This window comes from Xenopus laevis, chromosome 9_10S (genome assembly GCF_017654675.1).
Source record: "Xenopus laevis strain J_2021 chromosome 9_10S, Xenopus_laevis_v10.1, whole genome shotgun sequence".
Lineage (NCBI taxonomy): Eukaryota > Metazoa > Chordata > Amphibia > Anura > Pipidae > Xenopus > Xenopus laevis.
Window position 1 is genome coordinate 90894523 of NC_054388.1, and position 16065 is coordinate 90910587.

At 43.4% G+C, this 16065-nt stretch overlaps 1 protein-coding gene across 1 annotated transcript; it reads right to left on the reverse strand.

Moving 5' to 3' along the window:
* Positions 1–550: 550 nt before the first annotated feature.
* Positions 551–11938, reverse strand: lfng.S (LFNG O-fucosylpeptide 3-beta-N-acetylglucosaminyltransferase S homeolog; the record flags this gene model as incomplete). The annotated part of the gene is given in 8 exon segments (NM_001088002.1): positions 551–773; positions 967–1052; positions 1312–1477; positions 1589–1674; positions 1790–1943; positions 2167–2266; positions 2826–2874; positions 11372–11938. Coding segments are annotated over 8 exon segments (1128 nt in total). The 3' UTR covers positions 551–706.
* Positions 11939–16065: the final 4127 nt, after the last annotated feature.

The following is a 16065-nucleotide window of genomic DNA, read 5'->3' on the forward strand; positions in this document are numbered from 1 at the left end:
AGTGCATTGGTACACTCTGTAAAACTGCATAGAGCTGTAGACTAACAGGCAAAATTAACTAAACTTCCTAATTTTAAATGCCTGATCTTATTTTCCATAGTTGGGATCAGAGAGCAGTGCAGCAAAAAAAGAGTTTCCCTGGCATAAAGGGCTATTTTTTTTTTTTTTGAGGATAACATCCATTAATAATCTGCTCATCTATTAAAAAAAAAAACACTAATCCCTTCTATGTAAAATATGTGGCCGATTGGAAATCTGTGTGAAGGATAAATCTCTGTACTATATACAATGGACTGGAGAGACATGGCAAATACCCATTTTACAGGGTATTGATGGGCAAAAGCAAATAGCAGGTCTTCCGTTTACATTCTATAAGAATTGCAGACACTGCAAAGCAAGTCCATAGGTAATGGCCGAACCACAATGCGTAGAGAGCAGCCATCAGTATCAAGTCTCTTTCTGTAAGTTCTTCCACGGCTCTTTTTTGAGAGGTGGCATCGTAGCTCCACAGGAATAAGCTTTCAGTCTCCTCGGGCAGAGACAGCAAGAAGCGGCCGCACAGCAGCCTAATAGAACATAACACTGTGCGATAAGCACAGAATTAAAATACAAGCAATTTTCACAGCACAGGACAACGTACAGGTCCCACAAGCCCTTTGGATACCAGGGAAAACTTGGGACGAGTTTGCAGAAGATTTGAGGTCTTCTAGTAAGCAGCTTTCCACGGACACCAGGGAGTATCTGGGTATAGTAGGCAGTGGACAGACCGGAACCTACATAAAAAAATAAATGTTAGGTTGCTTTTTGCATTCCTGAAAAGTCTTACGGTTGCTATCTAGGGTTTCACTTTTTTTAGGGCAGGTAGGACACTGAAAATGTGCATTACAAGGGCCTATGAAGGATGCAAAAGATACTGCAGTATGATACATGGAAGCTATAAAGCATGTAGTAAAATGTGTTTCTTACCGTGAAGGATCTTCCTCTGCAGAAAAGGCACCCTTCATCAAAATGGCGTTCCTCTTGTTTTCAAACATCCCATAACTTAAGGTCACCTAGAACAAAGGGCACCAAATAAATTGTTTTGCATTGTTGTTTACACAAGCACCTTCATGTCATGCAAGACTAAAAAAATGCAGACTCGACACATTCAGACATTTGTTTCGGAGTAGGAAATGATTAGTACAATATCGTTCTGTTTATACAAAAACATGATGGAACCATGATAAGGGGACTTTTTCATTTATACTAGCTTAGAATGCTCTTTTAATGCTGGAGTCGATAAATTCTTAAATTCTATAACATTAGTCTCACCTGATTGTGGATCTCACTCTGGGGAACTTGATGCAGATTCTCCAGATGCGAATGGAAGAGGTTACTGCGAATAAGTTTCACTCCCAGCACAGACTCAATGATATAACCAATGGTGCAGTCATCGGGGAGCCTGATCTTTTCTGCTGTATTCATGAAATGTCCTCCACTGTAGAGACAAAATGTAACATCCAATTAGGAACGGTTAAAGGCTTAATGTAATGCACTGGCTAATGCATACTCCTTACACATTGCTTTAGGAAGAAGATTAAAAACTCACCTTGCCCATGGACTCATTTTAAGGGCCAACCCTCGGCTAATACAGAAGCCGGCTCCTCCAGTAGCAAACCAAAAGTTGACAGGACGCTGCAAAGAAAACATAACATAAGCTTCTTGTCTCATATTATGGTGCTTACTGCACTGGAAATACTTGGGCACATCGCCCCCAACCCCACTCTATGATAGCAGCTGCTGTTCTTACCATATTGCTCTCACTGATGCGCTCTGTAGCTTGGATTGGCCGGTCTAAGCTGGGTTTCCCAATGTAAATATCATTGGTGTGGGAGTAACGAGAAAGCAGTTTCACTAGCGTCCGGACATTTACATAGTTATCATCATCCACATGGCAGAACCACCTGAAACCAAACAGCAGGGAACCAGATTAAACAGAGGCTCAGGAACAATGCATCAGCAAACATCACATATAACCCGATTTAACATCCGCAGCTCCAGCATCAGAGAACTAATGCAATGCTGGGAGCCCATGAATGCGGTTATTTTTGCAAAGCAAAACGTTTCATATAGCTGGTTCTGGGCAAGTCTAGTTCTGGGTACAATCTCTTGTCTACAGATACTTACTTCTTGTCAGACTCTATGAACTTGTCATATTCCACTGCCATCTTGCAGGAAAGGGCTTGGCGACTGTGAGCAGCTGAGCAGTTTGTACTAATGACATTGCCTATAAAAGAATCAGAAAATAATGCTTTAGATCTGTCATTTACAGGCTTAACAGTCAGTGCAGATGCTGAGGTTCATATTTGAGGATGCAATAAAACACATTGGGGACAGCAGATGGAACACCTCTAACAGTCTAGCAGGGGCATCCAGAAGTACAAGCACCAAGCTCTGGAACTAGTTAATTACTAAACCACACCCTTCCCCCTACAGTTCTCGGGCTTTTTTCCAAAATTCTGTCCTATTGAAAGAGGACATTCCTAGAACAGGCCACCTGTTACTGGCTGCCTCCTCTCAATAGACACTGTTTAGGGGGGGTCTGAATGCGAATCATTTACATGAGAAGAGTAGGGGTCATGACCCCAGTCTCAATGGGGGAAAAAAAAATACACACATGCTACTTTAGTATAAAACCCACCCTCTGCTGGTGTCCCACCCTCATCCACCCAAAACTAAACTTCCCCTTCAGCAAGAAATAAAGTTACAAATGAAAGGAGAAGTGATTGCATCACGGTGTCCTAAAAGAGCAAGGGATTTCTCCTTGTAAAGGCTGAGAGACTCACCTGTCTTTTTCTGAAGCTCTTCGTCTTCCCCATCAGTGAAGATGAAAGTCTGAAAGACACAATAAGGGAAAAAGGAACATTAGTATTCTGCGGCCTGGGAATACACCTGGTACTATTTAAATATGATGCAGAAAAGCAGATGGCTGAGTTTTGGTGGGTGGGGGCATGTAATTTGCAACCAACTCCTTTTGTTTGGGTGCTTTGAGTGTGACAGCTGTGTTAGTTAAAAAAAAAACCTTAATTTGGCTGGTAAATAATGACTGTGTTAAGATAAAAGCAGAAAAGTGTGCTGGGGTGGGGTGGCATAACCTAGATTATTTGTTTAAAACACTGCCTAATCTGCATTATACAGTAAAATGCTATGGTCCATTGTGCTAATTTTAATGTAAATTGCAAAACGGAGCCAAGGGTATAGACCCCCAGCACTTGCTTCTGAACCGAAATTTGCAGCTCCTCAATTCTGTGCACTAGGCACGATTAAACGATGGAAGAGAGAACAGGAACGGGAAAGAACTAAAGTAAAGAAGTGACAGGTAAGACACCGAGCAGAGGTGTCCACACCAAAGTCAATGGAAGTCATGTTATGGACAGCATGAAGAAACGGTTTGTGGGTTTAATATTTAGTTCTCCTCACTTGCAGACATTTATCTAGCCAAGAGTGCAGCAGCAGCTGTGGCGTATCCATGGCACGAGACTGGCTTTATTCAACCTGCCTAAGATCAGGGTGTGGGCTGGATCAGCCTTACATCTATCTGCCAGCTCAGTTCTACGTCCAGCTCTAGCCAACCCACCATGACACTTATGTAACCCTATAGCTCTGTCGGAAAACAGCATTACCTGGACGCACTCCACCCTCCCCTTTATATCCTCCACCTGCCTGGCAGCACTCCCTTATTTATATAGCTAATGCCGAGCCGACGCTGGCTGTGTCTGTGGTTCTCACTCTTGTGTTTGTTCTTTTTGTTGGGGAAATGTCGATAGGATTTGAACACATGATACAAAAAAAAAAAAAAATCCATCAATCAGAGTAAAAGAAAAGTTTAAGAAAAAAAAAGATGTCCTGCCAGCTGCAGTCTGGTTTGGGTGGAAAGAGTCACAAACAAAGTGAGTTTGGAAAAAAAAGGGGTGCAAAGAAAAAAAAAAAAAAGACAGGAGGCGGGGCGATACCCTGGAATCTGGGCCCAGCTGAAGGCCGACTGTCAGCCATCATTCATACTGGCAGCAGGGAGCTTTTTCTAACAGACAAGAAGGATGAGGTTGAGACAAAGAGATGGAAGGGGGCCCAGCTCCTAACAATAGCCTGGATTATGCTGCCTAACTTTACTCAGCCAGGAAGAGTAAATCTGAAACACGTCCACCTTATTAACATACAGCTGGCCTGGTTAAGATCCGTGAACAGAGGGGGAAGAAGATGGATGATTGATGTGCGTATCTTTAGCTTCTTTCACTCTGAACCCACAAACATGAAAGGGGAAAAGCCAAAAGGACGGAAGAATATTTGCAGAAAGGACTTTTAACATAGTGACAGGCCGATTGAACAAGTGCAGAATGCAGAGAATTTTACACCGAACGTCAATGGGGATTAAGACATAAAAGACTAGGCCTCAGACACTGGTTCCTCTAAGTGAGCCAAGTTCATACACTTAAACAAGTTATACAGCTACACACAGTTGCATATATGTCTTTTCTGCCACTTCACATTTCAAATAATTCTCCAGTTGCCTCGTTTTAGCACGGAAATGGATATATGTTAGGATTACAGAAGATTGGATATTATAGAAAGATTCACCCCGACAACGGGAATATAATATACATGAAAAGTAAAAAGATATTTCTACAAACCCATTGTTTCCAGATGCCTTACATCTCACTAGGAGACTCCTTGCCACTAAAAATAGATTAAAGCTGCCTTGTTTGTGACCCGTCCCATAGCCAGAACACAGCCCCCCACCAAAAGAATAAGGAGACAATGGGATGATTTCTGTATATTCAAGAAGTCACACTTAGCCCCCTCCATCTCTTATGAATGTACAGGAAGAGAGCAGCATGCCCTCCCTCCAATGGAAGGAAACTCCGGAAGCTTGCAGCAGCCTGCCTGCTCTGTACTCCATGCGAGGAAGAGACAGTCGGTATAGAATGCCAAGTGCCACCTCTTGGAAGATATCTAAGATCTACAGGCTTGCAGCCTCACAGCTCTTCCTGCCAAGCCCATCACTTGAGGAGTCAGGAAATCCAATTAACCTTTTTCCGATTCCCCTTAAAATATTTTAGTTTTTTGTTCAACTGCAAATAGCAGGGTCATGTTATTTGAGCATAGGGGGCCCCCTATATTGAGCACTTTTGTGAAATCCCAACTCCCCAGCAAATAGTAACCAAGATATCTGTTTTAAAATACTGCACAATTGCACAGGAGTGCTGGGTTAAAATATAAACAGTCAGACAAAAGGAGCCACTTAAGGGTACGGTCACACTGGGCGTTCCCCGAACGTCTTCCCTCACTCATGCGCTGGCTAAAATGAAAAATCGCCGGCGCTAAGCACACGTCGGCGATTGGTTTTCCAAAGTCGCCCGGGTGACTTCAGAAAACGAATCGCTGTGTGTGCTTAGAGCCAGCGATTTTTTCATTTAGCCAGCGCAAGAGTGAGAGAAGGCATTTGGGGAGATTGGTCGCCGGCAAGACGAGGCGATAAGTCGTCAGGCGACTAAATCTCCCCGAAACGCCCTGTGTGACCTTCTGCAATATACAGAAGGCTCTGGTATATAAATTCCTTTCTATATTTACAATGGCAATAAAAGGCGGATGATAGTCAATGCCATTGCAAATGTAATGTTGTCATAAGAGCAAGGCGACCGTCAAGGTGAGTTGGTGGGTGTGTGTTAAACAATTAGGTAGCACAACCCAAACATCCATGGAACAAGCATAATCTTCTCTTGGTATATCCCTGAGGCTCAATGAAAAGCCTTTGTGATTTTTATGGCACTATGCCTTTAAACGGAGATGTGACTCAATAAGGAGTATGTGTTACAATATTATGCTTCTGCTTTTTTGTCTTCCGCTTGCAAAATTCTAAGTTTCATTTTAATAGAAACTTCACTTTGGAGTTGCAGAAGAAAATGTCCCCTTTTTTCAGGATGGGGCCCAAGACAGAGGAAGCCCTATTGTTTTAGGCACCAGTCGTTTTAAAAGAAAGACAGGATGCCAGTTCCTTCAGTAACAATAGGGCCCACCATTGTAGTGGGTGTAGACCTACAAAAAAAACCCTCAAGAGATCTCTGTGGTCCATAAAGGACAATAGGCCCTGTGCTACAATAGGGCTGAGTTCAATTCTAACAAAGGCTCAGAACAATCGTGGCAAATGAACTGGTACAAACACCTCTAACCCAGTTCCATGTTAAATAGCTGACAGTTTCTTTGCAATCATTTATGAGCATTCTGGTGCAATCACAAGGTGTGTTGGACAGGCAGGTCTGTTTTAAAATTTGAATTTCCCGCTGGGTGACAGCAGACAGGTTTAGCTGGATGATACCAGCTTGAATTGCATTTAAAAAATCTTAAACCTGTATAACAGAAGGGAGGGGTTAAGGGGAAATTCAGCTCTCTAGTGTACCCAAAACACTATCACTCCCAAAAAAAACAAGACAAGCAGCTAACAGTTTGAACTTTGGGTACAACTTATCCATAGATGCCTCCCCACCCAGTTTATCTAAAACAGTTCCAAAAAAGTAAAAAACAGATGAAGCTAGGCTACTAGCAACTGATTGACTTAAATCAAGGATATAATTAGCAAGCTGTTGCAGAACTACAACTACCAGTCCTCCTTATCAGCTACGGTAGAGGTTTATTTAGGGTAAGGGCACACCTGATTTGGGGAGATTTAATCGCCCGGCAAGTAATCGACTCTTCTTTGGGGCAACTAATCTCCCCGAACTGCTTCCCCAGGTCATCCACCTGCTGGAATGGCACTTGTGGCAATTCGTTTTCGGAAGTAATCTGAAGTTTCCTCGCGACTTCGGAAATCAAATTGCCGTGAGTGCATTGTCGGGCAGCGGGCGACTAAATCTCCCTGAATCTCCAGGTGTGCCAAGAGATCTATTACATGGGGGCATCTTTTAGTCTCCTTGACACTGAGCACAATCTGTATTTTTAGTATATTTTACTTTTATGTGAATTGTATTTCTAATAATGCACTTATTGTTACTTATTATCGCAGTGACCCCTGGTTTGTTACTACTAATTTATTGTTTGTTTTGCTGTACAGTGCTTTGCCCTCAAGGAGTGGAATACAAATAAAAATACCGACAGCTACCTGGGTTCAAGTTGGGTTTTACAATAGGTTATAAAATGGACAGTACATAACTGATAAGCACACAGGTGTACACTGGTTCTATAAGGAAGGCAGATCCAGCTCACACCAGATTCCAAAGGAGCACGTGCACACACCAGTGTTTATACTATAAACACTCAGAAGAACTCTCACTTACACAGTAGTGTTTATGTATACACAGAGCAGCATGTCAGGAGCAAGTCAGAATGAACACACCTCCCCAAGCCGTTACACCTGAGGACAAGTACTGGCATCTTTCCTTGTGCTGCAGCAGCGGGGCTCTGCACTAGGGTCACTGGTGAATTAATCAGTTTCTCTGCACAGCTATGTGTCTGTGGAACATATGTAGGATGTCAGACACCCTTGTCTATGCAAGTAGCATGTCCAAGTCCCACTGGGACTGATTCAGTTACATTTAGGAGAAATAACAGCCTGCCAGAAAGTAATTCCATCCTAAAGTGGAGGCACAAGTCACATGACTGGGGCAGCTGGGAAACTGACAAAATGACTAGCCCCATGTCAGATTTCAACTACTAATTGAAGTGTTTTGGAAAAAACATGTTTTTCCATGACGGTATCCCTTTAAGGAAAAAACCCTTGAAGAGCTTAGGCTTTTCACTTCACAATCCCTTTGATGTGCTACAAAAAGCCCACAAAGACCCGATGACCTAAAACATACTCTAGGCATATTAATCTCCTGAACCCAATTGCATACAAATGAGACAGTTCAGACAAGCACGTCTGGTGCATGGGATTAGCCCAGAATATCCCATCAGCTGTGGTGGTCTATGCCTTTCATCTTGTGGCTTCTATTGTGTGACCAAAATAGCCATCTAAAGTTGGCCATAGACGCAAAGATCTGATCGTACGAATCAAGGATTCTTACGATTTTCGGACCGTGTGTGGAAAGTCCGGACATTTTTCGTCCGGCAGAGATCGGTCGTTTGGTGAATCTGACAGGTTAAAAGATTTCTGTCGGCTGCGGGTAATATCTCTGCATGTATTGTCGATCGCAAGATTTTCAGAGGGAGACTGTCACCAGCTTTGGTCAGACATAACTTTCGTACGATTGCTGTCAGGGGCAGAACATCGGCTGATCTGTTCTTTTGTACTTTATTTGATCGGAATGGTTAGTGGCAGGTCAGGAGATGGGGAAGTCAGTATGTTGATTCGTACAATAGGATCTTTGCGTCTGTGGCCATCTTAAGATCTCGGACAATAGGCCAATGTAACATTATCACTGCCTGATAAGACACATCTATTGTATTTTTAAAAGAGGCCTTTGTCTCTTATTTTACAAACTATTTACAAGCTACTTTGTATTTTGGATGGCTGAACCAGATAAAACATGACTATCACTGACAGTCAATAGCAGCCGAAACCAAGTGACCTGTAACACATTGCGCGTCTGTCTAGCGGGAAAAGATTCAACTTGCTACAAATTTTTATTGCCATTCACCCAACAGACTGCACACTGACTACTCCAAGAAAGAATGCCAGCTCTATTACAGAATGCCCATGGCACAGCTGGGAGAGGTTTGTGCTCGCGTGTGCGTGAGTTAAGGCTTTGTTTTGGGTTAAACAGTGGTTGTTTACTGCCCAGGGGAGAAAATGGAAGAAAACTGGATTTTCCACTTGTGCCCCATAGATTTGGCAAACCATCAGTTTTGAAAGATCTGTTGACAAAACACACCGGGTGATTGCCATCAGCAACTAAAACGCTTCAGCTACAACAGCAATTCCTGCAGAAAGGGGATTCACTTCAAAGTCCTCATCCCTAAACAGTCATTGTCTTAAACTGTAGCCATTTGTAACAAATACATTGTTGGGGTATGAGAAAAAGCTGCTTAGAGTAACAATTCTGCAAACATGACACTTTGGCACTGATAGTTTTGGGGAAGGAAAGCTGCAGATAAACATAAATTATGGATTCTAAAACACAAGATAGGATTATCCAAACACAAGATAGGATTATCCATGTAAAAGGAGCAATGGAGACTATGCCAACTGCATTGGAAGGGTGGATACATGTAGGGTTGCCACCTGGCCAGTATTTTACCGCCCTGACCGGTAAAATTATGGCTATACTGGAAGGCAGGTATTTTTTTCCAGAAAAGGTGGCAACCCTAGATACAAGGCTGCCAGATTCTCATTCTATTTGGTGTAAACTTTTTGCCAACATCAGATCCCACTCAAACTCAAAGTTGTCCTTCAACTCCCCTACAAGAGCCGTCAGCCTGTCATAAAACCCCAAAGAGCCATCATCCATGTTGAGTAGCCCCCTCCTAAAGTGCTTTTTTCCATGCCCTGTATCTCTAGGCAACACGATCTGGACACTACCACAGGGGTAGCTTGGTTAAAAGTGTTCCCATGAAAAGAGCCTCGCTGGAAGAGGGGGCAAAGCCTTTCTCTAAGCTGGGAGAAAAGGGGCATTGTTAACAAGCACATGGGGAGAGCATGAGAGCAGGGACTTGGTCCCAGGGAACTCAAACTGCCTGGAAAAACCAAAGAAAACAATAAGAAACTAAAGATGAAAGTGCTCTGATCCATTCCCAGGAATGTCACTCTATAAGGCCTGGAAATGTATCCTTGCAACCCTTCTCTTCAATGCAAATTTTCTCTTAAAAAGAAAGCGACATAAAAGCTCAAAATGCTGGAGTAAGCAGGGGTAGGTATAATAAAGATTTAGCCGTCTTTGAACTCTGCAAAGGCCTCTCTGCTGTCTGTGTGGTTTGAAATAGAACAGTTTCACAATGGAAGCTTCGAGCACTGTAACTTCCTGTGCAGCACAGCATAGAATGCATTGCAGCAGCACATTGACATACTGCTTCGGTAGTTATCAGTTTGTGCCTCAGCAACATCAAAAACCAAATGGTGCTGAAACGCCTCACACAGAACGTCTTATATTCAGGGGCCCCAAGGAAAAGAACTGAAACAGACGGCTGGCCAGCCTACACAAGCACATTCATTTAAAACGGCCCATCAAGATGACAGAAGCTACTGTGACCCCAATCTGTGTATAAGCAGAGAGAGGTTAGGCTATTTCATTTTCTAAAACTCCCCACCAGATGGGAGAGCAAGGTTACGGCTTCAGAAGAGCCCAGAGAGAATTAAGAGGAATATCAGGACTTCTGTTCCCATCCATGCTGCGAGATCTCAGGGGGAGCGGGTGCTCAGCACCGAGTCTCAGCTGACTGGTCGCGTCTGCCAACACAAATGAGATTTTCATGCCCCTCCCCTCCTAAGGTTTGGAACAAACACCCCGTACAGAATGAAAGAAAGGGGGGGAGATAACTCTGCTTCCATTGTAAATCAGATACAAAAGGGAAAATGGGTAACAAATGCCATTTATTTCCAAGCCACAGTCCTGGCTGTAGAGCAGAGGGAGGGAGTGGGTAACCAAAAAATAAGGAGCCAGTGTTGGACTGGGATGCCTTGGGCCCACCAGAAAGCCATTGGCCACAGGCCCACTCTCCAAACTATTTTTTCCTTCTTTTGTGGTTCACTTTCTTTATTCTTTTAATCACTTTTCCTCAAATATTATCATCAGTATCCACCTTCATTTCTTCACTTTATTCTTATATAGAAATAGGGCAATTGCTGTTGTAAAGGCCTACAAGGCAAAGAGTTGGGTGAGCAAAAGGGCCCACTGTCACCTCGGCCCACCGCAAATTTTCCTGGTATCCTGGTGGGCCAGTCCGACACTGTAAGGAGCAGCGGCACAAATTCCTTGCTGATCCTAAAAGCTTACTCTCTAATAAGATATGGGACATTTACTATTCAATTCAACCTTAAATATGGCTATAAAGTAAGTTATTACCCCCACAAACCAAATCCAGACTATAGTGGGAAAGACAGGTGAAACGGGGGTCTATCAGCAACTGCGACCCCTCGTACCCTGTGCAACCTTTGTCTGCCCCATGATGTGATGCCTTCTAGACTAAGGACTGCAAGTGCCACAGTAACACCTCCCTTACTATAAGGGGCTGCAAGAGAACACTTTGCTTCATGGCAATTGGAGGTGAATTAAAGGCTGGAGGGAACCCAGGGAGGCAAATGCCTGTAACAACACTAGACGAACTCCCAAGTGTCACCTAGAAGTGCGAATGAAATTGGCAGAGGCGTGTGTCGGGCAAATGGCCACATAGTTATCAGTAGGCGCTAATGGGGCGCAGGTGTGAAGTTTCACAGGTCACGTGCCCGTCCCCCCCATATACTCACTTGCTCCTTGTTTCTGGAGATCCACGTGTCCATGAGCAGGTCCATTCGGGAGCGGTGGAATTTCTTGGTGGTCTTCACGGCTATAAACACATCGTTGGCGGTGATGTCTTCCTCGGGAGCCGCGGAATCTTTGGATGGGGCCGCCACCTGCTCCACGTCTCTCCTCACCCTGGTGAGCTTGTTGAAATAAGCCGAGAAGGTGCCGGAATCCTGGGCGCTGTTAGCGGGGTCTCCCCCATCCCCGGGGTTGGCGGGGTCCAAATCTGCCCGTAAATGGACAGCGGCGGCGGACCCGGGCTCATGGTCACTCTGTGTCTCCAGCATGTGCCGACTCTGCTGATCCACCACGAGCACCAGCAGGCAGGTGAGAGTTGCACCCACTATAGACAGCAGCAGCTTCTTCCCCCAGTTCTTCAGCATCTTGCTTACAGCGCTACCTTCTCTCCTCCTCTATATGAACTACGTGCCCACAGGCTAAGCTTTATACACACACGGACACTGTCCAACATGAACTTCTCTAACGCGCGCTCACACACACCGCTCTCCTCCGCGATCCTCTTGAAGCCTGACTTCTCTAGGCGCCCGGCACGCTTTTAAAATCTCCTACTAGTCAAGCTCCGCCCACATTCTACGAGCCAAAAGTGTAAGCACGCCCTCTTCAAACTGTAATCTCGAAGTGGGCGTGGTTACAGCAGCCTTCTGTAGACACTTTTGTTGTTATTTTTTGGCTTTTCACATGGGCTTGCGTAGCGTGTATGTGTGTGGAGAGGACGGACAGAGTGCGCCCTCTAGCACCTTATACATTTGCCTTGCGCTGCCCTTTAGTATCATGTGTCATAAATGGCTTGTTTGGTGTCCGCCTGTCTAAATTCGAGCCTATATATTACTGTGTTCAATCATAGCTTCTAGTTTCCTTAAAACACATCAGGTCCCAACTGAATTAAAATAGGCCCTGGTATTTCAGGTACACAGAGGCCCAAACAGCCCTTCTGAAGTGTGTGACTAAGACATAGAAACAGTTCTGTTCTTAGGATTTATTGGTTCCCTAAGCAAATCATTTTAGGGCCCTCCGAAAGTGTGTGACTAAAGGTTGCCATACACGGGCCGATAAAAGCTGCAGACAGACCGTGTCGGCAGCTTATTGGCCCGTGTATGGGGCCCCCCGACGGGCTTCACCGATCAAGCAGATCTCGATCGGATGGGACGAAAAATCCCGTCGGATCGCGGCCGCATCTATTCGTTGATGCGGTCCTGCGATTCGACCGCCCATTACTATTCGTTAGGATCCGATCATTGGGCCCTAGGGCCCACGATCGGATCAGCCCGATATTGCCCACCTCAAGGTGGGCATATTGGGGAGAGATCCACTCGTTTGGCGACATCGCCAAACGAGCGGATCTCTCAGTGTATGGCCACCTTAAGACATAGACACATATCTGTGCCTTGGAGTTACTGGTTCCCTCAGCAAATCATTTTGGGGTTCTCTTACAGTATGTAAATAAAACAGGCCCATTTCTGTGATAAGAAACTACGGGTTCCCTCAGCAAAACATTTTAGGGCTCTTTTAATGTATGTCTATAAGACTTTGGCCCAGATTTTAACTAGAAGTTACTGGGTCCCTCAGCAAATAATTTTAGGGCCCTTCTAAAGTGTGCGACTAAGAGATAGACTCAGTTCTGTTCTTAGGAGTTACTGGTTCCCTAAGCAAATCATTTTAGGGCCCTCCAAATGTGTGTGACTAAGACATAGACACAAATCTGTGCCTTGGAGTTACTGGTTCCCTAAGCAAATCATTTTAGGGCGCTCCGAAAGTGAGTGACTAAGATATAGACACAGTTGTGTGCCTTGGAGTTACTGGTTCCCTCAGCAAATCATTTTGGGGCTCTCTTACAGTATGTAAATAAAACAGGCCCATTTCTGTGATAAGAAACTACTGGTTCCCTCAGCAAAACATTTTAGGGCTCTTTTAATATATGTTTATAAGACTTTGGCCTATTCATGGGACTAGACCTTACTGAATCACACAGCAAATCATTTAAGGGTCTTTGTAAAGTGTGGGAATAAGATAATTTGTATAAACACATATTATTAATACATGTTTATAAAGCTTCAACCAGTGACGTCACCAGATGTTACTGGGCACCACAGAAAATTAATTTTAGGGCCTCAATCATATCCAGAAGTTGTCCTGTTTTACCAATAGATGTTCAAATTGCTCATTATTTGCATCTCATGGGGCCGCCTATATCTCCTGGGCCCCCCTGCAGCCGCAGGGTCTGCATCCTCTGTAGTTATGCCCCTGGCTCCAACATATTCCGCAGCAGTCTATGGGTTTATGCATCAAATATATAAACTAAAAATATTAACCGATACATGAGGTAAAGAGGGCCCTGTTCAATAGAGCTTACAATCTAAAATACTGAAGCCATTATTCAGTGTCGCTATACTTTGTGGGCACACCAGTAGTCACAGAGTCTGCTTACTGTATAGTTACACACACGCAGGTCCGGACAGAGAATTAAAATAGTCCCTGGCATTTCAGGTACACAGAGACACAGAGGCCCAATCAGCCCACATAGAGGCCCAAACAGCCCCCACCAGCCCACTAAATGGTGACTTTCTATGGGACCTCATAGCAGCCCCTCTGGCATTTGCCAGAACCCACAGATTGCCAGTCCGGGCTGACACACAAATAGGGAAATATAGAAACCTGTGGTAGCTCAAAACAGATATAATGAGAAAGCAGCTGACCAAATAGGTAGTGGTTTGACCTGGTCTGTGACTTACACATAGGCCTTGTGTTTTTTTTAATTAGATGTTTGCCAGCTAAACCCAAGCCTCATAATCTTGGTTTTGGGTGAGAACCTCGTAGTAGCTTCCAAAATGTTTGCACAAATAATACACAGGGTTTCTTACAGATGTTACTATATGACTGATTTTAAACAATAAGCAAACAAAAGACAAAAAAAACTCTCCATTCAGATAACTTCTGTGCCCATAGGGAGTATCTGTACCTCTGTGTGTGCCAATTGCTCAGACATGTGTTATCCATGTGTCCCGCAGGCTTCACACTATAAAGAGATTACAACAAGTTTTAGTGCCTGAGCTTCTGGGGATAAAGTAGCTAGCCAAAGGTCACAAGATGACCAAGGGAGAAATAAAGTCAGTCTCCCTGCTGTGCCATCACTCCCTATTCCTTTCCGTCAAGCAAAACTATCTGAAGCCCTATAATTCCCATCCACACTGTGCCGCCAGAACCATTATAATGCATGGTAGCAAACAAATATATGAGTTCTCCGGAGCAAGTAAACCCACATTGTTTTTATAGTGGTGTATATTTCTAAAGCTCTAATACAAATATTGACTCTTTGTAAACAATATAATTGATTGTTACCTGACCTCTACCTGGTAATAAATAATTCATGCAGTACAACACAGCATAGCTATTACCATTGCATAGCCATATTATTTGTTTGTAAGTAAATAGGTTAATGGAAAGTCTGATAATGTTAATATAAATATATTATCCATATTAATAGGCCCATGTTGTAGTTCACTGATTAAGGGTCAGTGGACTATAGACTATAATCTAAAAATTCTTTTATGCCAGACTGTTAAGGGTAGGGTTTGTAATTGATATCAGTTTATACTGTGTAGGTACAAGGCATTGTCTCTGCCCTGGTTTTGTGCAAGGGAGAGGATTAGAAAAATGTGTTGTGCTTGTTTGTTACCCATTCACTTCTAATAATGCACCTCTTAAGAGGGTTGATGCCAATGCAGTTTGCTTATTACTCAGCCCATCCTATGAAACATTGCACAGTCATACAGTATATACCCAACCTACTGCATAAGGAATGTATCTGAGGAAAAATAATATTGCTTAAATAATTATAGAGCAGACTTACAGTATGTAAAATACAATACATAGGTCATCATGAGCAGTTCCTACTTTGCATTTTGGATAAATAAAATTACAGAGAGAGTACAAAATGGTACTTTCTCATGAATAAAGGGACAGTTTGGCATTATGCAAATTAGATTTACTTTAGGGCAGATCTTTTTAGAACTTCTCTGTCTGCACCTAGCTCTTTGACTGCTGTTCTGTGTTGATTTGCGCCTACTTACTTTTTTCACCTACTGTGCTACCTGGAGAGTCATTTTTATTCCCAGTGCTAATTGAGTACAGGCATAAGTAGAGTTATTGTAAAAGTTAAATCAGTGAGCTATTTACTTTACTATCAATTAACACCTGTTTTTAATCCAACGCCTTTGAAAGCAACATCTATTGACATTCTTTCATATGCATTTCTTTAAAAATCCATTGTTATCACTAAAGCATTTATTTTACTACAACATTGCAGGAATAGTATGCCTGGAGGCAAAGGGTGACCTTAAATGCATGTGACATGTTACTCATATTATGGATATGCAAAAAGATGATGCTATATATGTGAATTATAACTTTTTGCTTCACTGGGGGGTGCCCAAGATATTGGCACCTGTAGTGTTTTAACCTTTTGTTGTCATTTAAATGCAGCACTCTCTGATATATTTCCATGGAGTGATGTATTCTATGGCAATGTAGCCATAACTTACTTCAGACCCTACCTCAGTAAATTGTGGGCACCCTTGAACTAAGGGGTGAATTGGAGACTACCGGGTTCTCTGTGCCATCTTTGCTATGGATGGCTAAA